The sequence below is a fragment of the Sinocyclocheilus grahami genome, unplaced genomic scaffold (assembly GCF_001515645.1).
Source record: "Sinocyclocheilus grahami isolate Dianchi unplaced genomic scaffold, SAMN03320097.WGS_v1.1 scaffold382.1, whole genome shotgun sequence".
In the NCBI taxonomy this organism is placed as follows: Eukaryota; Metazoa; Chordata; class Actinopteri; order Cypriniformes; family Cyprinidae; genus Sinocyclocheilus; species Sinocyclocheilus grahami.
In genome coordinates this window covers 1,161,282-1,182,832 of record NW_015505561.1, presented here as the reverse complement: position 1 = coordinate 1,182,832, position 21,551 = coordinate 1,161,282, and the positions used below count along the sequence as shown (strand labels likewise).

The 21,551-nt window shown below is 38.1% G+C and overlaps 1 protein-coding gene across 1 annotated transcript in view; it reads right to left on the bottom strand.

Moving 5' to 3' along the window:
- Window positions 1-21,253, bottom strand: part of LOC107549828 (POU domain, class 2, transcription factor 2-like) — a 52,978-nt gene extending 31,725 nt beyond the window's left edge. Inside the window, exon 1 of the mRNA XM_016231001.1 lies at window positions 21,151-21,253. Coding sequence (XP_016086487.1) covers window positions 21,151-21,253 — 103 coding nt within the window. The remainder of the gene's footprint in view (window positions 1-21,150) is intronic.
- Between the last annotated feature and the right edge of the window lie 298 nt (window positions 21,254-21,551).

Here is a 21,551-nt window from a genome sequence, read left to right as displayed (position 1 = left end):
CTCGGTGTATAGGTTTATCGATTGCACTGGACTTAAATTGGCTCTCAATTAAAGAGAACACTTATTTGACCTCTTCCTCGCTGCCTGCGCCGCACGTCTTTCTTGATTTCTTTCCTCACCTGCACATCCATCTCTCTCACATGCTAAGGCTACGACCTCAAACCTGTTCTGGCCTGCTCGTCCAACCCGGCAGCCGGTCCATCCGCATTCCTCTTTCATTTGGGCTGGATCTTGTGGAATCTTTCACCCGCTATCAGTCCGGTTAAAACTGCGGAGATGAATTATTAAGTTTATTTATTCAAACACTATTAATAATATAAGCAGACACAACACCTCGAGTCGAGGCGGACCGGGAGAGGTGCGTGAAAAGGGAGAGAAAAGGTGGTGTGCATAGTGGTAGTAGTAGTAGTTGGAGGGCTAAAAAAGGTGGAGGGAGAGGAGAAGGGAGGGTTAGGAAATTGGTCTGGCTAGCGGAACAGCTTTTCACCCCTCTATCCCCCCTCCACCACCACCCTCCCCTTCTCTCCCCCATTCTGCTTTGTATTCTGTGGAGATGACAGGGAGAAAGCTTTATTGCTCCGAGTTGGTATCGATCGGGGCCCCTCTAGGAGGGTGCTCAGACCCGCGCATATTGGAGGCACTTTTGCAACGCCCACAACCTCCCCCTTGCCTCTCGTTTCTTCTACTTCTTCATATTTCTTTCTTGTTCTGCTTCGCTTTCTCTCACGCACTCTTTTTGTGTCATTTATGCGGCCTGGGGATTCAAAAATCACAGTTTGGAGATGCTTTGGGTTGTATTTACCCGAGCACTTCTTGCGCGAGTGTGGCGGGGAGTCGAATCAACAGCGGGCCTCCCAATTCAAACATGGATGAATACACACAAACTTACAGATCTCTTATTCCCTCGTCCTCAGCCTAATTTCTCCATTCCCGTCTCTCTTTTATCACCTCGCGCACTTGGCTAAGCGCTAGTTTTGATGTGGGCTCAACAAATGTCAACATTCCTGTGAAAAAGTGACAAGAGGGAGAGAAATCCACAGGAAGTTACGTGCTGCTCTCGGAGGATCGAAGGCTGTTTTGTAAGGTAGGTGTGTTGTTGTCGGCTAGCTTGGCAGCGATGCTAACAGTGCCTCGGCATCGGGAAACATTAGGATGGCTGTGTGGAAATACACTGACTGACAATTCCCCTGAAGAATGGAGGGAGGAGAGGGATAGTTGGATAGATGAAGGCCCCCTCTACCCTTCGCTTGTGCCCTTGGGCAAGGTTTTTCACCCATGGTTCCCTGGGGTGTGTTCAACCTCCTCTTCTGTGCTTTTCCCCCGTCTATTTCGGCCCCGGCACCTGCGCTTCTTTCGCAGGTTATTTAACCAAACTCCATTTTGAATGGCGAGGCTCATGGCCACATTCGTTCTCGGACGGCGTCCTAAGCTCTGGCTGTGCAAAAAAAGGTGGCCACTCTGCGGTCTAATTTTACCTCGCCCTCTCCATCAGCCTACCTTTCTACCGCCTCAGTGCCACTTATGTTCACTCACCAAATGACACACAAACACCCCCATCTCCCCCCATCCATCCATCGCTCGCTCGCTCTCTTTGTTGCTACGTCGTCGGCTATATGGTCGTCAAGCATGGCAATTTTGCCAAAATCACAGTGAGTGTGTATTTGAAGGGGAAATGGCAAGATATGTGTTTTTTGTGTTAAAGATGTTGAAAGGGGAGTGTGTGTGTGCTCAATGTGGCTTAAAGGTACTCTGTGAAGTCACCTTTTGATTTGTAGTGTGTTAGGGAACTGCACTTTCTGTCAAAAGGTGCAGACAGAACTGAAACAGATCTTATTGTGGACGTAAAAATAAATTCAAGTCATGAAAATGTGTAAAATGAATGGCTACTGATACCATCTTATTCAAAAAGTCATTTTAAGAACATGAATCAAAAATTATTTTGAAGTCTTTGAGTTATGGAATTTGTTTAGGTGTATCCTTATTTAAAAATAACTAAAGTCTTCAAAAATTGTCTTATCAAAGTTACGAATGGTTGTATACATCGACTGATGATGTTACATCAACATCATACCATCATAATATGGACAATATGGATTTTTTTTGTTTTAAATATTCACTATTCACACACACACCTATATTTTATAATATCTATCAAATGTTATTAACTAAAATATAGAACATTTTATATAGCTTTAAATAATATTTTGTTAAATATTTTAAGTACTGAATATAATGATAACAATAATAATAATTATTTAACAGTGTAACCTGTTAAGTTTAAAAATTATATCGAAGTAATTATTTAAAAATCTGATTATTTAAAAAAGACACTAAGACAGCTTCCTCTGTCTTATCAAAGTTACAGTAAGAATTGTATCGGATTTTTCTAAAACTATATATGATGTTGATGTAATGAATAAATGTGTTACATCAACATCACATCAATATGGATGTTTTTCTATGGATATTTAATATTTAATGATATAATAATAATAATAATAATAAATATTATTATTATTTACAATTTAAATATTTTAAAATATATAATTTTAAAAATAATATTTTATAATTTTACAATATAACCTATTTAGTATACATGTAATTATATATATAAATTATTATTATAGTTATTTAACAGTGTAACCTAAGTTGAAAAATATTTATATCTCAGTGAATATAAAAAAACACTATGCCAAAAAAATATATATATGTCCATAGTCTGATTTCATCTTTAGTCTGATTTCTTCTTCAGCTTCTTTGTGTCAGTGCCTGCATGTATGTGTGTGTATGCACATGTATATATGTGTGCCGTGTGTTGATTGCTGGGTTGTGGTCGTGCTGGGTGCCAGGGTAGTGAGGTGCTGGGTGAGTGGCACATCACCAGCTGAAAGAAAGACTGAAAGAGAGAGAAAAACGAGGAGAGGAAGAGAGCTGAGAGGCTTTGGAGAGCGCCGGTCCCCCGGCCGACCGCCATTTCACACTGGTGACCAACACAAATTGGATCAGGCCGTGTTCTCATTGCACCAGCAAAAAATCAGACGCACAAAATGGCTGAATCTCCAGTACCGCAATACTGGACACTGGACCACTGACTACTGGATAGAGGAACAAATTAGTATCACAAAGTGAACAATAGTAGTGTAATAAGACAATAAAGAATATATTAATGCAACACGCAAAGTGTATGTTTTTAAAGTGAAAGAAGATTTAATATTAGAATAAATTGAAATAATAGACAGGACTTCAATTTATCCATTGCCACTTTTTTGCAATATAAGTGAAAATTGGGAAAGCTAGACTCAAACTCTGGTTGCAAACCAATTTGCATCTCTGACAGACTTGATTGGATTAGTGCTGTAGAAAAACATCATACTGTGATGTTATTGGTTAATATTATTTTCCCCAACCATGCTGCCCAAGTTACATCAAGTTAATCAAGTCACAGACAGAGAAATGAATGACAGATTATAAAAAATAAAAAAATTTCCTCTTTACAAATGCATGCATTGATGAATCGTGCACAATAAGACCAGAGGGCATTTATTAATAAAGTAAATGGAGTCGATATTGATTTCATGTTGTCTTTAACACATGAATGCTATTATATGTAGCATTAACCTGACAAAGAAACAGATTCTCCTGCATGCTTAATGATGCTGAAACGTCTAAAGAGTATCATTCAAGTCATCTGCAAAAGAAGAAAAAAATGTTTCATGATAGAAATGCAGTTTTGATCGAGCGAACGCTTCCATTCAAACCGTCTCCGAATTTCGTCAGCATAATTTCTAAGCGATGACCTTGAACTCAAAATGGCTCTGTACGTATATAAGTCCTTCGCTTTTAAAGATTTACAAAATCTTGCCTGACAATATCCAGAGGAACGCTGCTATTGGAAAAGATGTCCTTGCCTTTTCTCTGACCTGTGATGTTTGTCACCAGGTTTTTTAAGGAACGGCAGGGCGAGCGTCTGAATGAGTGGGTTTTTGAAACCGCCTCTGTACAAAAATGCTCAAAAACTTCAAATCAACTCAGATAAATTGGGTTCGTAGTGAGGATGCGAAGCCCACACAATAACCTGCAAAAGTTGTTTATCCAAGGTCAACGCTAGATTCAGTACATACTGAACATCAACTCAGTCCACACAATGAAATCAGAAGATACCTGAGTTGAATTCACTAAGTAAACAATTATTTATAAGCCTGATGTTGAAGCTATTTGAACCTTTGTGTTATTTGGCGACAGCATAACAATGAACTGCAAGGCAAAGTCGTTCAGATGAATATACAGTGACGTCTGTGCCTTTTTTAATCGGACAGAGCAAACCAGAGCAATGCCAGCATTTCGCATATTTGCTAATGCACGCTTGGCATATTTGTTTATGCGCGAGCGTGTGTAGTTCTGGCGCCACGTGTTCGGCGTGTTTACACACTGAGAGCGGGGCACATGGGGCGATATCTCACGGCAATCGATGAGAGGGGGAGCGGAGGGGTGGAGGAAAAATCGGTAAGGAAAGCAGGTTATCTCCCGTCATTAATGGGGGGGGGAATCCCGGGTTGGTGGGCCCTGTGTGTGTGTGTATGTGTGTAAGTTGGGGGAAGACCTGGATTCATTGAGAAAAAACACAGACTGTTTGGCATCGGGAGAAAGCAGACAATTATCTGTATTGATTAAAGCCAGCCAGCCAGCAGGCTGAAGACAGAAAACTATGACTAGATCAATAGAGAGAAGGGGAGAGAGAGAGACACGCACACAGAGAGCGAGGGAGGACGGCTGCGTGTTTTGTGGAGGTACTACAAATAGGTTGTGAGTTAGCAGAAAAAAAAAGCTGAGTGATGCAACAGTTGTACGAAGCAAACGGGACAGAAAAAAGGCAGTGGTGGACAAAGAGAGGAGAGTGTTTTGTTAGTCAGGGGTAGACAAGTTCGGTCCTAGAGAGCCGCAGTCCTACAGAGTTCAGCTCCAACCCTGAAAAAAAACTCACCTGCCTATAGCCTTAGTAATCCTGAAGACATTGATTAGCTTGTTCAGGTGTGTTTGATTAGGGTTGGAGGTGAACTCTGCAGGACTGCGGCTCTCTAGGACCGAACTTGCCTACCCCTGTGTTAGGTCAATGAAAGGAAAATGAGAGTATAAATGCTGCCATTATTTGTCGTTGTTAGTGAACACACAAAAAGTTGTTTTGCTCATTCTGTCTGTAATTTGATGTCACTTAAAGGTGCAGTAAGTGATTTCTGAGAAATGCTGTTGATATCTGAAATCACCAAAACAAACACGCCCCTACCCAAAAGAATCACACCCCTATCTTGCCTCCGCCCCCCAAATTTCTGAACATGATATTCAACACAGGCACCTCCCCCATCACTACTGTACACGCCCCTTACTGGTGATTGGCTACAAGTGTGTTTTGGTGCTCGGCCCGATCCACTTTCAACAGCGTTTCTCAGAAATCGCTTACTGCACCTTTAAAGCATTTAAACTTTTTTTTTAATCTGTACAATTCAATAAAAATAAATAAATTAAAAAAGCCAACTCAACTTTGGGCTAGTGGTTAAAACTCAGACCATATACACCTCTTAAAATGCAAGCGCAATTTCCCACTATACTGCTTTTCAAAAAGTGTTACAAACCATAATGCAATTTGTCCATAATGCAATGATATAAGGTTTATATCATAAAAAAATAAAAAAAGTCAGAGGGTGGGGGGTTAAGGGTTTGCACAAAAAAAACAAATAAAAAGGTTAAAAAATAATACATAATTTAAAACATATACATGTATGCATTAAGCAGATGACTTGCAAAACAGGAGCACGAGTAATTTGCCAAACAATCATGATCATATTAAAATCAATTAAAATGCACAAAATTTTACATTACAATTTTTCCATTCTGTGGAATAAAGGTGGGAAATTATGAGATGAATTATTGAATATTTAATAGGAAAATATTCACAGCCCAAGTCTTATATATTTAGGTTAACAGTACTCTAAAGGTGTGTAGAAAAAAAATACAGTACATTTTTGTGTTAAAGTAAGTAATTGTAAATAAAGTGAATATTACCAAATAATATTACCAGATATTTAAAATAACTGTTTATAATAATGCTCATTTATAATATACTGTATATTTTCCCAATATTAATGGGTCTTTATACTGATACATTGATACAAATATATGTGTATATAGTTGTTTCTATATTCTCTACATGAGGGTCTGTGGCATCAAAAAGCTTATCAAAAACCTGTTCTAGATGTTTTAAGATGACCATTTTAGTACTGAAGTTAACTGCAAGTTTAAATTTAAAAAAAGCATGGCATAAAGTATGTTTTTGGCCTTCTACATGTCCCACACATACATTTAAGCCTTGCAACTCGGGTTCGAGTCACACTCAAAATAAATAAAAATAGCAAAAAGCCTTTAAACTGCAACACTTCTGGAAAGAGATTGAGATACTGTGGATTAACAAGTTCAATCATGACAACTCTCGGAAAATTTTAGCATGGTGATGGATATGACAATGTTAATGTATTTGGTCTTGGCGGAATAGATCTGCTACGCTGCTGCTGTTGGTTATTGCTGTAGTTGTAGATTATTGGTGCTGCAAGCAAGTACAGGAACTTGCTACTGCCAATGCATATGGCGATACGGTGCCATGAGTATTTAAGACATACTGCTGCTGCACAAATGGCATATAAAATAACCCGTAGGAGATCTATACAGGTGGAGCTGGGGAAGGTGGAGGGTTTCAGAGAAACTCTGAAAGCGCGCTGCAGGAATCTCTAGTGAATGCTAGCCAGCCATATAAATGCAAGGCAGTAAGCTCATTGGCTGCATATGCAGGATGAACCAATTAGCTGTGCCAAGTCATTTAACTGAATATCATCAGTTATGTTAACAACCCGTCACCTGCGCCATCTAGAGTTTCATGACTGAACTATATATTTCTGCATAAATCACAGGTTTCCACCTCTTGATGCTAAATAGTAAATCGCTGCTGAGGAAACAGGTGGACAAAGTGAGAGGTGTGGTTAGGCGTCACGGTTATTAGTGACAACGTGAAGCCAGATTAGCAGGCAAGAACTAAAGAAAGAAGTGCGTGCTTGCATCTCCCACTGCAGCTGTGTGCTTTGTACCTTGTACAAAAATACATCTTTCATGATTAAACTTGAAAGTCAACCCTACTGTGTTAGTGTGTCTAACAAGCCACTTCAAAATCAGCAACCAATCACACACACATAAACAGCTGGACACACATATTCAATTATGGCACACTCCAACATTGTAGTGCACAAGTCTGGCCTGATTACGCTCTCTCTGTGAGGGCGTGCGTGAAAGACAGACAAGAGAGAAAGAGAGAGAGAGCAGGTCTTTCCTGAGCTGTAAGGCCTAGGAGAAATGGAACTTAAATGCCTCTCACTGGCTCTCAAACTCCAGTTGCCTTTATTGATGCACTGGCCTACTGCCAACCAGAGGCCTTTTCCACTTCAAAGGGTCTGCGTTCACACACACACAAACACACGCGCACAGATGCACACACACATACATTTGTCCTCACCTGTGAGCATAAAATGCACTCCAACCTCTATCTGTACTTCAGGCCTATATCCGTGATGTCCACCTCCATGTGTAATCTTAGATATAAAAAAAGGCCACTCAAAGTGCGATTCAATGTGCAATTCAAACCTCTATCTGTCATCTGAAAGTCTATAAAACCCCATCTATACTGCGAGGGAGCGGCACGGCAAAACTAAAACACTCCCATTATAATCTAAGCTGTTTCGAAGTGCAGATTCGGTTTATTTTGAGGCTTGGGGGGATTCGAATTTGATTTAAAGCTTGCGGTCATTTAGAATCAATTCACAGATTTAATTCTTTAGAATAAAATTCAAAACTTGTATGGATTTGAACATAGGATTCAAATTGGCATTGTTTCAATTCAAGTCTAAAGTGATTTCAAGTGATGAAATTAGTTTTGAAGTTTGCAGTAATTCAAAGTAGATTAGAACGTTGGAGTGATTTAGATTTGTTTTGGAGCGTTCGGTTATTCAAATTTGATTCAAAGTTGCAGTGATTCAGATTCAGTTCGAAACATTCAGTAATTCGAATTTGAGTCAAAGCTTGCAGTGATTCAAACTCGATTCATTGTTGTAGTGATTCAAATTCATTTTGAAGCATGCACTGATTTGTTTTCAATTATAGCTTGCAGTGATTCAAATTCGATTCAACTTTGCAGTTATTCACATTCCGTTTGAAGACTGTTGACTGAAATCTGATTCAAAGATTGTTGTGAAAATTTAGTTCATATTTGCACTTGTGTAAAAATAATAAAAGCATTTAATAATTAATAGTATGAAAAAAGGATTATATTCTAAAAAGAAAAAAACAGCATGCATGTTTTCTGTGACTTAATTTATGCTTATTGCAATACTTTCCTGAAGAAAAAAATGTTAACTGACATATGATTGAAAAATAACTAAAGATGCATGCAATAGCATGCTCCATTCGTTTATAGCAACTGTTACTATAAATATGCTTCTCAAATAATTGTGCAATGCATAAATTAATTATTACATTTGCATATTCAATCATTTTTGGGGGGTAAATGCAATAAAAATGTGCTACTGTAAATGCACAAAAAAACCCTCCGGCATTTTTCTTTAGCTGAATAAACACCGTTATAATTTATAACATATTTAGCGACAACTTATTGAGATCATTAGAAATGCTGCTGCATTTCAGTCCCTTTCAGGCTCTACAGGTCTGAGATGGAAACTGCGCTGTGTGGATCCCAGAATTCACAAATGTCGATACGACCCACATGTCTACGCCTCAGCCTTTGCATTTCAATGCAGTTTCCTTTTCATTATTTATGACTCTTTTACCCACGTCAGAAAAAAAGCTTGGGCCTACACCTCCACACCTATCCCCATAGTAACCAGCCTCACAAGTCCTGTTTATGCACAGAGAGCCCCTCACAGATCACATACCATATACACAAGTATGTATGTATGTGTGTGTGCGCGTTTGGACATACATATATGCACAATCGTAATGGGCTTCCTGGTGTCCTGGGGAGGAAGTGTGAGAGGTGAGCGTCTCTCCATGCCTCTGAGAATGGAGTGAGAAACCAGACTACCGCTGAGTGTGAACAAACTGGGACAAGAAGCTGTCATATCTGATGGGAGAGTGACAGTCTGCATACGAGGACATTTATATATAAATATAGAATGAATACATGAATTTCTGGTGCATCTCTTTTGTTTTAAGGACAGCAGCACTGGAGCTACATGAACAAAACCTGATCATCATGTTCTCCAGCCTGATTTGAGAATAATTTAAAGAGCATATTGTGCTTCAGTGGAAGAAAGAACATCTGATTGCACACACAAAAGGAGTTCACAGTCACAAATGTGATTTATTGTGAGTTTAGAGAGATTAAAATTATTAATTTTTTTGCCATGATTCAAGATCAATTAGAAGGCTGAAGTGATTCAGATTCAGTTTGCAGCTTGCATTGATTCAACTTCGATTCAAACCATGCACTGATTCAGATTTGATTTAGAGTTTCACATGGTCATAAATCTGTTTAAAATTAAAGAGATTTGAGTGATTTGAATTTGTTTAAGAAGGTTTGCAGTGATTCATAATCAATTACCAGGTTGAAGGGATTCGGTTTCATTTTGGATCTTGTAAGGATTCAAATTTGATGCGAGGTTGCAGTGATTAAAATTCAGTTTGACACTTGCATTGATTAGAATTCAGTTCAAAGCTTGCAATTCTTTAAATTTGATTTTAATGTCACAAATGTGCTTTAAATTTGCAGTGATTCAAAGCCAACAAGAAAGGTTGGAGTGATTCAGACTTGTTTTGGAGCTTTCGGCAGTTCAAATTCAGTTTTCCGTATACAGTGATTCAGCTTCAATTCAAAACTTGTAGTGGTTCAGATTTGATTTTGAGCTTCACATCGTCACAAATGTGTTTTAAACTCAACTAAATTAAGAGTCATTCAACTTCGTTTTGAGGTTTCAATGAAAGTCAAAGTCAAATAAAAAGTTAAAGTCATTCATATTTTTTATTTATTTTTTAATCTGGCAGCCATTCTAATTTTATTCAAAGTTGCAATGATTCAGCTTCATTTTGATGCTTGTATTAATTAGGATTTGATTCGAATTTGATTTGGAAAATCACATGGTCACTAATGTGTTTTAAACTGATGAAGTAGTTTAGAATCCATTTTGAGGTTTGCAGAGATTCAAAGTTAATTAGAAGATTGAAATGATTCAGATTTGTTTTGGATCTTCCAGTCATTCAAATTTGATTCAAAGTTACAGTGATTCAAATTCAGTTTAACGCTTTGATTAGAATTCAATTCAAAGCTTGCAGTGATTCAAATTAGATTTTGAGCATCTAATGGTCACAAATGTGCTTTATATTCAATAAGGACTTTATTTTGAGGTTTGCAGCCATTACACTGATTCAAATTTGAATTTGTCTGCACAAGAGTTCACAATGTCACAAGTGTGCATATTTCATGACTTTTTTTTCTTTTTGTGCCATAAAGTTTCTTTTTTTTATGTTGCTCTTTCTTATCATTTGAATTTATAATTTTTTGGAATGTTCTAGCCCTTCCATGATGTTAATACCTAATATCCTAGTACTACGGTTCCATCAATCTGTAAGAGCAGTTCGGAATCATGTGTGTTCTGTTTGTACCTGCCCATTCAATGGTCCTGCTTTGGCCCATCGTCCGCTTCTCCTTATGTCACTGCCGTTGGACAATAGCCCTTACTGAGGGTCCCCACCACTGCAGCTTACGCTTAATGAACAACAACCTATCCATCCAACCGGTTCACCTCATCCATAGTAGACAGTATTGATTTTCAGTGGGGAAAATAAAAAAGGCCATGAATTTTAATGCTTTCTGTCTCTCTCTCTCTCTCTCTCTCTGTTATACCCCCCATCCACCTTTTTTCCACCCCTTCTTCTCCTGACCCATCCCTCTGCTGCGTTCTTTCCTGGGGGAAGGATAAAGGAGAGGGGGATGGGACAGTCATGGAGGGGAGAGGTGGAGGGGTTGGTGGTGTGGCGTTGGGTCATTTCTCATTTCCGAACCCTGGATGCTCACCTCCCCCTTCCTGTTAACTAGCCTTCTCATTGCGGGAACGATACTGATGGAAACACGCAACGACCTCTCTGGACACTCTTCATCGATACCATGTGTGTGACTCTACACAAGCTTGTGTTATTTTAATTAAATAAATTAATAATCTGATCACGTGATTTAGTATTTAATGATGCAAATTAATTAAAGGTAATTAAGAGTTTCTCTACCTTCAAAAAAAATAAAATAAAGAAGAATGCAGGAATAAAGTGTCAAATAAAAAAGTTAGAATGTCATATTCATTTTTTTAATGTCCAGTTAAACAACACTAAAGTTCAAAAGTTTGGAGTCAATTTTTTTTTATTTTTTTTTAAAGAAATAATACTTTTCTTTTTTGCTAAGATGCATTACATTGATAAAAAGTGAGAGCAAAGACATTTCTAATGTGACAAAAGATTTCTATTTCAAATAAACACTGTGCTTTTGAACTTTCTGTTTGCCAAAGAATCCATAATTCATAAAAATCTGATTTCCACAAAAATATTACGGTTTCCACAAAAATATTAAGCAGCAGCACACCTGTTTTTAATAATTATAATAACAACAAATGTTTTTAAGTGCCAAATCAGCATATTAGAATGATTTCTGAAGGATCATGTGACACTGGAGACTGGAGTAATGATGCTGAAAATTCAGCTTTGCATCACATGAATAAATTACATTTTACAATATTTAAAAACAGAAAACTGGTCTTTTAAATTGTAATATATTTAACAAAATATTGCTTTGTATTTTACTGTATTTCTGATTAAATAAATGCAGCCTTGGTGACCATAACAGACTAAAAACATTTTTACTGACCCCAAACTTTTAGTTTCTGCTATTAAATTAATAAAAAGCTCATTTCATTAGCCTGAAAAATAACAGGTCGCTATAATTCAATAATGCATACACAATAAACACTATGCTTTATGACAACTTATTAGAGTTACTTGTATTCATGTGACATTTTTCTAACAATAAATAGACTGGAAATTATATTTAAACATGGACTCCCTGCTAATGACCATATGGTCATCACCACGTTTGTCGCTGAAATAACATTAAAGCATAACAAAGATAGATAGAACAATCTCCCAGCACTCCGTCAGAGTGACAAATGTTTTAATAATTCCAGCAGTGAAGAATGACACACACGCAATATACCATTACTACAATGGCATAGCCATACAGTGAGTGACCACATGCTCCAATTCACCAGCATTTACACCTAATTGTCATCTGTGTGATTTCCGACAGATAAATAAAAGAGTGAGGAAAAATCTTCAAGGTAAGATGCATGCGGTGAGGCTCATAATTCTGACAAGCACATCTTTTTGTGTTATTTTCTGTATGTAGTTTCTCACTGCCTTCTAATATAAAAGCCGAGAGGATGGACGAGAAATGGACAAAATTGAGGGAGTAAAAAGGGGCTTTTAGGGCCGAAAGCGCAGTTGATGTGTATGTGAGTTCGTATCTGTGTGTGTGTGTGTTTTAAAAGAGGGGTCTTAAAAACTGCATCTACAGATTGCACGTACACAGTAATGTTTCATTTCCTTTTACAGCTATACAATAAACTATTATAATCCATGGTAGAGCATTCAGACAGTCTGTAGTCGTCAAGCAAAGTTTAGCATTGTTCCGATAATATTTTAATGAAGTTTAACTGAGGATACCAAAAACTCTGAAAACTGCACATTTCTGTGATTAACACTGACATTGTAATACTAAAAATATATATACATCATTTGTCCTTAAAATTTCTGTCTTTTCTACAGCTCAGCGACTTCTGATACCACATTAAGTCAAGTCACCTTTATTTATATAGCGCTTTTAACAATACAGATTGTGACAAAGCAACTGAACAGCATTAATTAGGAAAATAGTGTCAATAATGCAAAATGACAATAGTAAACACTAATCTTTCAGTTAAAGACATTAACTCATTCATGTGAAATACGACAAATTTGGTCTAATTGGTTTCGTCCCGATCTCAATCCTCCCCTCTTTTCTTTTCTATTTTCAATCTTCAACTCTGAAAGGACACTACAACCACATTCGCACAAAGTTGTTCAGTGCACAAAAACATTCCTTGAGTTCACATGATAAAATGTTTTGATTCATATTCCCTTTACGTGTGTCTCTTTCTGATTCAACGATTCACAGTCTGTGCTTCGACGACATGCGAAAGGTCATTTGCGGTGTATTGTGGTATTTACTAACTGCCAAGTGTTTTGTGTTATTCTTGCGTGTTTTGATTAATCTTGCAAAAGCTGCCGGACTCATAAAGATGATTTGAAATTGAGGTCAAACACTTTTGAAATGCATCAATAAGCATGTCAAGAAATTCTATCGGAACGTCACACAAACATTTACAACAGATTCGTTCAAAAAGGCATAAAACATCACACATACCACAAGAATCATGCATTTCTCATCACTGAGAACTTTCAACATTTCAACAGTTATTATATTCAAACCAACCACAGTTGATTTGCTTGGATATTAGAGATAAATTTGAAAGGCAGTCTCAAAGATCTATCGCAAACGACATTATACAATGTGCAATATCTCATTATAACACTTATAATGGATATGTCACCAAAAATGCATAAAATATTTCATGCACCCCAAGAACTGCGCATTTGTTCATCATTGAGAACTTTCATCAGCTCTGGATAAATAAGTCATTATATATTTAAACCAACAACAGTTGATTTTCTTGGATTTTGGAGGCAATCTTAAAGACCCATTACAACTAACATTATACAATGTCCAATATCTCCCAATTTTGGAGACATAATACTGGTTCATTTAGGTTTGCTTTTGTCATTGTGTGTTTGGATTAATTCTGTGAGTGCTAATTCATTCATAATGAACATTCAAAATTGTGGTCTAACACTTTCAAATCACATCAGTGCATATGTGAAGAAAATTATATTGGATACGTCACCAAAACTGCACGAAGCATCACACATACCACAAGAATTGTGCCTTTGTTCATCATTATGAACTCTCATCATATTCAAACCAACCACAACTGATTTACTTGGATATACATTTGGAGGCAATCTCAAGATCTATTGCAACAATTTTGGATTCCTCGAACCTTTCAGTGAACAGTTCTTAAAAGAACAAATTTTTTCTTAGTTTGAGGAATATTTTAATAACCTAAAGAACCTTTTTTGGAATGGAAAGGTTCCACATTCTTAAAAAAATATGGTTCCTTATTGGGATCGATGGTTTTATGAAGAGCCTTTAACATCTATGGAACCTTTCCATTCCACAATAAGTTCTTTAACGTGGAAAAAGGTTCTTTAGAGTTTTAAAATGTTCATCACACTAGGAAAAATATTGGCTCTTTTAAAGGGGTCATATGATGCGATTTCAAGTTTTCCTTTCTCTTTGGGGTGTTACAAGCTGATTGTGCATAGATAAGATCCCTGAAGTTGCAAAGACTAAAGTCTCAAAACCAAAGAGATATTCTTTATCAAAGTTAAGACTCTGCCACGCCCCCCTAAAACGGCTCGTTCTAACACGCCCCCACATATCTACCTCACTATGTGGAAATATTAGCATAATGCATGTGAACCCTGACTCTTTTCCTTCAAAAGAGCGGGATTTCCTTTGATAAGGACTCAAAAAGTGGGAATGACAGTGAGGTGGAGAGAGAAAGCAAGATGGCTCATATTGTGGATTCTATAATAAGAGTTGCGTACAGGTGTAAATCTATGTGGTTTCAAATGGGTAAATGTCTGTGACTGTGTGTGTGTGTGTGTGTGGTGAAATCTAATTCCTGAGCTTAATTAAGAGGAGGTAAGACCCTGACCTCAATGACAAGCCCTACAGCTATTCACACGCTGCTTCCAGAGAAAGAAAGAAAGATTTACAATCTGGATATAAGGCAAATGTATTTGGTGCTTGTATACATACTGTACAATCAACTAGTATAAGAGTGAAAGGGTGATGGACAGATTGAGAAATTAAGATTCTGGGGTTTCTAACTGGTCTAAGCTAGTTATATATATCAGCTAGACCTGGGTAAACTGTCTTGGTCATGCATATTCGGGCTGGTAGACCACCCTAGTCCAGCAACAAACCAGCTTGACCACCTTAGGCTAGAAACATACTTTATGCAAGAGTGTGGATGTGAATGCATGGCCAATGCATTGCAAGCATGTCCCACTATACATACTTAATGTGTATAAAAATATAGCAGTACCTTAAAGATTTCTTCTATTTTATACCATTATTTTTAATTGTTTGAAAAAAAATTTAAATCCATGTTTAAATGGAAAACAAATGCCACATTTTCAGTGTCGCCCTATATTTCACACACAAAATATATTTCTATGAAGCTTTTATGGCACTTTTGTTGTCCTATATTTGGAGCAGTTCTTGGTCACCATCCACTATTATTGTATGGAAAAAGCAGCGTGGAAACTCTTCAAAACTTCTCTTTTTGTGTTCTAAGAAAAAATAAAGTCATGTGTTGGAACGACATAAGTGTAAGAAATTTTAACGTGAACAATTTTTTTAAACTGGTATGAACTGTTTTTCCAACAAGAGAGGCATGGAAGCATAAAGGCACAGGTCACAGTTGACCAGCGAGAGTGTATTAACATGGCCGTACCATGTAATTTGGTTTATGAGTCTGATAAAGGTCCATCGAGAGAAAGAGAGATTGCGATGTCTTGCTCCGCCTGTACAATATGACCACCGGATCCCATTTCACACAGTCGGGCCGTAATAGCGCTCAGTGTGTTAAGAGCTATCAGAAATCGGCCAACACACTGTCCCTCCAGCGATCATTACACATACGTCCTCACCTACACACCAGGTTACGCAAACACACACCAGAGCATGAAAAAAAAACACTTGGCCCTGTCAGATACGGGGTATTGGAGTCCGAATGAGGTCCATTTAGTCGGCAGTGGTCTTGATGGTGGTCTCCATCGCAGAGGTGAGGGCCGGCACAGGGGAGAGAGTGTTTACCTACATCCCTTTATTACCATCTGCTTAATGGCCTATGAATGTCTCCATGGATACTCAGGAGGGAGAGAGAGATGGATGGAGGGACAGAGATGGCTCCGATCGGAAAGGTAGGCTCTCAGCAGGGAACTCTCGTGTGCATGTGAGTGCGTTTGGCTTAATGCATGTGTGTGTATGTGTTCAGAGATACTTAGTGCAATGAGTGCAGTACTTCAAATGATTTCAGTTTCCTGTAAGTGCAACATCAAAAAAGAAAAAAAAAGACGCAACCCGGTAGATGTGTGTGTGTTGGCGTGCATCTGTGTGTGTGGAGGGTAAGCCTAGGTGTCGGGATGGGGAAGAGAGAGGTGGTTTAATACAATAAAGCATGTTGTATTGACATCTCTGTTGTGTCTATTGATTCCCCATTATGTCCCTAACAAACCCGGCTGGACATTTGGTCATTCGCAATCATGTTAGCACTGGGACTCGCTGACGTTCCCGCTCAAATCCGATCTATATACACATACACACACGCGCTCTCTGGCTGCGGACGGCAGGGCTGATCTTCCTTTATCAATACCTGTTTGAGGTTAAAACACTTTGCGGCGCATCAAACTGTAAATTTGAATCAGTGTAAACACAGCTTGCCCGCGCAGACAGACATGCGAAGGAGCCATAGACTTGACTTATCGCATTTGACCTTTAACCTCAAGCACACCCCTATATTCTCCTAAAGAGCAGCTACTTGGATTTATACAGCAGCATAAAACTATTTTGTGGTTTTGCTGCAGTGATTAGGCTGTGGATATATTTATTGTATAAGGCTATTATTCCATAAAAGTGACCCTGAAAGGGGTTTAGAGACTGCACAAAAAACTACAGTACAACAATGTGGTTCCTAATCACAGCACCAGGGAAATAAGGCCTAAAAATAATGGTTGACCTGTTAAACACCTCTATAAGCATTCCCTCCCTACAGAGCTAAAACACAGAATACAACGGGGTTCAAAATTTTGAGATAACTAGTGGAAATGGTTCTCATTTTCTAATTTGTATCACAAATTATATTATCAGTATTATTTTAGTGCTAGATCATTTTTTTAGTGTTTGTATGTTATCTTTTTACCTTAATGATTACATGCATTTGAGCTGCATGGACTCCACCAGTCGCCAGGGCCAACATAATGCATTTCTTATATTTTTAACAGAATGGTACAGAATATGTTTTCCCAACTGTTATTTATTAATTTGTGAAATTCTAAAACTTTTATCTACAGGTTTAATTTAATAAAAAAACTATATGTTTTTGATGTTATCTCAGACTTTTGGGCTGAACTGTACATCTCGTACACAGCCAATATAAATGTAGATGCTTAGTGAGGGAAGGTACAGTGTTACTTACAGATAGGCATTAATGAGGGCATTGATTTTATTAGCAACATTTAACCAAAGCTTAGCTGACATTACAGATCCAGTGTTTTGGGTGCTCTGCATAGCATTTCTTTGAAAGAGTGTGTTACACAATGTGATGAAAATGTGTGAAATATCTGACGGGGCAGATTGTCAAATTAGCCATAGCAAGATAATGTTCGCAATATTAACTTTGCCATTTACGAAAATAAACACTGATGCATCAATAACAGTGCAGCATTTGCTAGAAAATAAATGCTTCCCAGCAGCCTAGGCACTCAAAGCTACATTATAAATATAGTGTGCAGACTATCCCAATCTCCCTGATGCCAAGATTCTACAGTAAACACACAGAGTGAAAACTGTTAGATATCTTCATGGTCATCGGTTTGGAAAAACCTAGTAAAAACTTTGAACCAATGCCCTCGATAGTGTCTATCATCTGTAAATAAGGCTGAACATAAATGTAGTTTCCCTCACACAACATAAAGATCCTCACTGCTGCTCCGCTTGTCACTCTGACCTCTGCAGCATTTAATGTCAGCTGTGGCACCTGGTGTCCATTTTGAGTCTTATATTATCAAAGAAGTGAAAGGTTTAACCTTTGGCATAATTTTAAAAGCCGAAAAGGTTAAAGTCTTAAAACCAAGTGGAAGCCGAACGCCAAATAGATTCAGCTCATTTTTTTTCCATTTAGGGGAAAAAGTCAGTTTAAATATAAGAAAAATAGAATGTGACACATCAAGTGATAATGTTATTTCATCACCAGACATTAAAAATGCTCATTACCACACAGAACAGACAAAACAAACACACAAGTGTAAGCAAACACTGAACACAAGTACACACACAATCAAGTTCAAGTTAGATTTGAAATCAATAACGCATCCATCAATAAAAACATGAAAACATTGTTAGTACCTGTTCAAAATGAACTTGCTGCACAATTAATTGTTCACTGTAATTTTTAAGGCTCGCCGTTCATTTATTTTTACCATTGTTTTTTAAATGTAAATTTAAGAATCAATGTCTCTCATTTTCAGGAATGATTTGAAATCCCCCTCTCTCTTTTCCTCCCTAAATATCCTCCAGTTCACTAGACTTCTGGCCTAAAAACAAGCAGGCCAATCCAATTTTAACACTAACCTACCTGCATTTAAAGAAAGCACATCACCATGTGGGCCCATTATGTGGTGCAGCTTATGAAAGCTTAATGTCTGGCTCTTTGCTCATTTAGGCGCCAGTAAGTAATTAAAGGGATAGTTCACCCAAAAATGAAAATTGTATGTTTATCTGCTTACCCCCAGGGCATCCAAGATGTAGGTGACTTTGATTCTTCAGTAGAACACAAATGATGATTTTTAAGTCCAACCGTTGCAGTCTATCAGTCATATAATACATGGCAATGACAACAAAATCTATGAGAGTAAAAAAACATGCACAGACAAATCCAAATTAAACCCTGCTGCTCGTGACGACGCATTGATGTCCTAAGACACGAAACGATTGGTTTGTGCCAGAAACCGAACAGTATTTATATAATTTTTTACCTCTTAATACATCACTACGTCCAACTGTCTTTGGGCGCGCGCACGGCATCTGGTGCGTGAGGTGTGTACCCGCTCTGGCATAGTTTACGTTAATGGGTGTGTTGATATCCAGCCGAAGAGCAATCAACCATAACTTCAGGCGAGCAGGCTCAGAAGTTGGGAATACGTGGAAAGTCACCACTCCCGAATGAGTTCGCGCGAGAGAACGTAATCTTTTAGTTTCAAGTCGGTTTGAACAAACCTGGATAAGTGCAAGCAGGTACCATTTTGATTAGCCGTCGCACCTACAATGACTGTGCAAACAATGAGTGACGTATACGCGCGAGAGATCACTTCCTGCGCTTGCGTAAACTATGCCAGAGCGCGTACACTCCTCACGCACCGGATGCCGTGCGCACGCCCAAAGACAGTTGGACATAGTGGTGTATTAGAGGTAAAATATGATATAAATACTGTTCGGTTTCTGGCACAAACCGATCGTTTCATGTCTTAGGACATCAATGTGTCGTCACGAGCCTCAGGGTTTAATTTGGATTTGTCTGTGCACGTTTTTTTTACTCATAGATTTTGTTACCATTGCCATGCATTATATGACTGATAGACTGCAACGGTTAAAGTTAAAAATCATCATATGTGTTCTACACAAATTTTCATTTTTGGGTGACCTATCCCTTTAAAGACTTGGGGTATCAGGGCAGACGCCATATTTACTTTTTGTGAATGAAGCAGAAGCTGTGAGGTCTGTTGAATTGGTTCTGCAGATGCAACAAAGAAAAAAAAGGCAATCTACAAAACTCTGGAAAACTGGTGATATGAAAATTTAACTAACTATATGGGCATAACCTTTTGAGCTGATTCTACCTGTGTCCCTCAGCCTCGTTTTCATTAACAAACAAGCAAATACATGAATAAATAAATATGGCGTCCACTTTCAGTAAGGCCTATGGTGTATCCACTTTTTAGTTCTTATATGAAACAGAGTTAAAGGCAGCGGTGCCAACGCGAAGTTTTTAAGTTCCTTATTTACATTTCAGTCATTGTGTGCTGGTGTATGACATGTTTAAGGTGACACATGATCTAGAAGTGGCGCATACGTTTAATCCATCTGCTGGTTGGAAAATTTCCGTTTCGTTGAACGCCAGACACTGCGCCCCTCACTAATGCAGTAGGCTACTTCAGAACCAACACTCCTTATACAAGGAAAAATACGTTGTTCTTTCATTTCAAACCTACATTCTTGGTAACACTTCGCATTAAAGGGTCATGTTACACTTTTCATGTAAATATGCCTACTATTAATTTCTATAATAATTTTGCGAAATGAGTTAATTTACATGCAGCTCCACAAATAACTGCACATATGTTGTTTATTTGTAGGCCTAACATGAAAACAACTATGCAAAGTCTATTAAAAAGTCTTGTATTCCAAAGCTTTAGTAATATTTTCTTAGCTAAGTACAGTCAGATAGTGATGACTGTAATTTAAAATTAAATTAAGCTAATTAGCCTACGTTATTTATGCCTAAAGTAAAAGCACTTAAAATCGTCAAAAGCATTATTAACAAATAAAGTGACATTCGGTCTCATCATTCTCAAACTTGTCGTTAAATTCACGCACTCGCTCCGTCTTTTCCCCCGCAGTCTGCGTGTATCGATTGCGGCGGAATCGATAAATTAACATGAATATTCCCTGAACCGGTCGTGAGAAGAGAGTCAGACGGCAGATGGAGAAGCAGATACGGAGAGGACAGAAGGATGAAAGCAGCCAAAAGAGGCCGAGACGAACCATTCAAACAAGCGCAATTATGGGCAGACGTCTTTTTAACTCAACCAGCCTTCACTAATGCACACTCAAAGTGGCACATTTTTATAAAATATATGCATACACAAACGGAACTAAAATGACCTGAACGTGATTTTTAATAAATACAAAAATATGGATTTCATTCAGACGGTTGTCTGGGGCTGAACAGGTGTTTCGGCTCCACGTTTAGATTTTTTTTTATTTTCAGTGTGAGGGGGAATAAAAAGAAAAGCTGTTACCGACATTAACCAGAGGGAGGTAAAGGTATCTCTTACCGGAGTTACCGGAGCGCAGAGGCAGCGGAGACTTGAGTCGCCAGGCGCTGAAATCAGGAGCGGTTCTCTGAAACACCAACGGCACCGGCAAAGGAACAAACATGATCCGTTGTCCTTTTCTTCTATGGCCTCTTGTATTTGGCGCTTGTCTTGAGTTTCTTTTTCTTTGGTTGCTTATTGTGTTTTGAGGTTGTTTCTTTTTTTCTTTTTGGTAGGTTAATAGTAACTATTTGGTTTAAAATGTATAACCTAAGTACATTTCTTAAGCTATCTTTACATTTTTGGTATTGTGCCTCTCAGTCATTAGCTAGGCTACTTCTTCCTCAGGGATACTCTATCTCGGACTGACACACAGACGGATAGTCGGGATCTTTCAAGCGGTCTAAATATAATCGGAATAT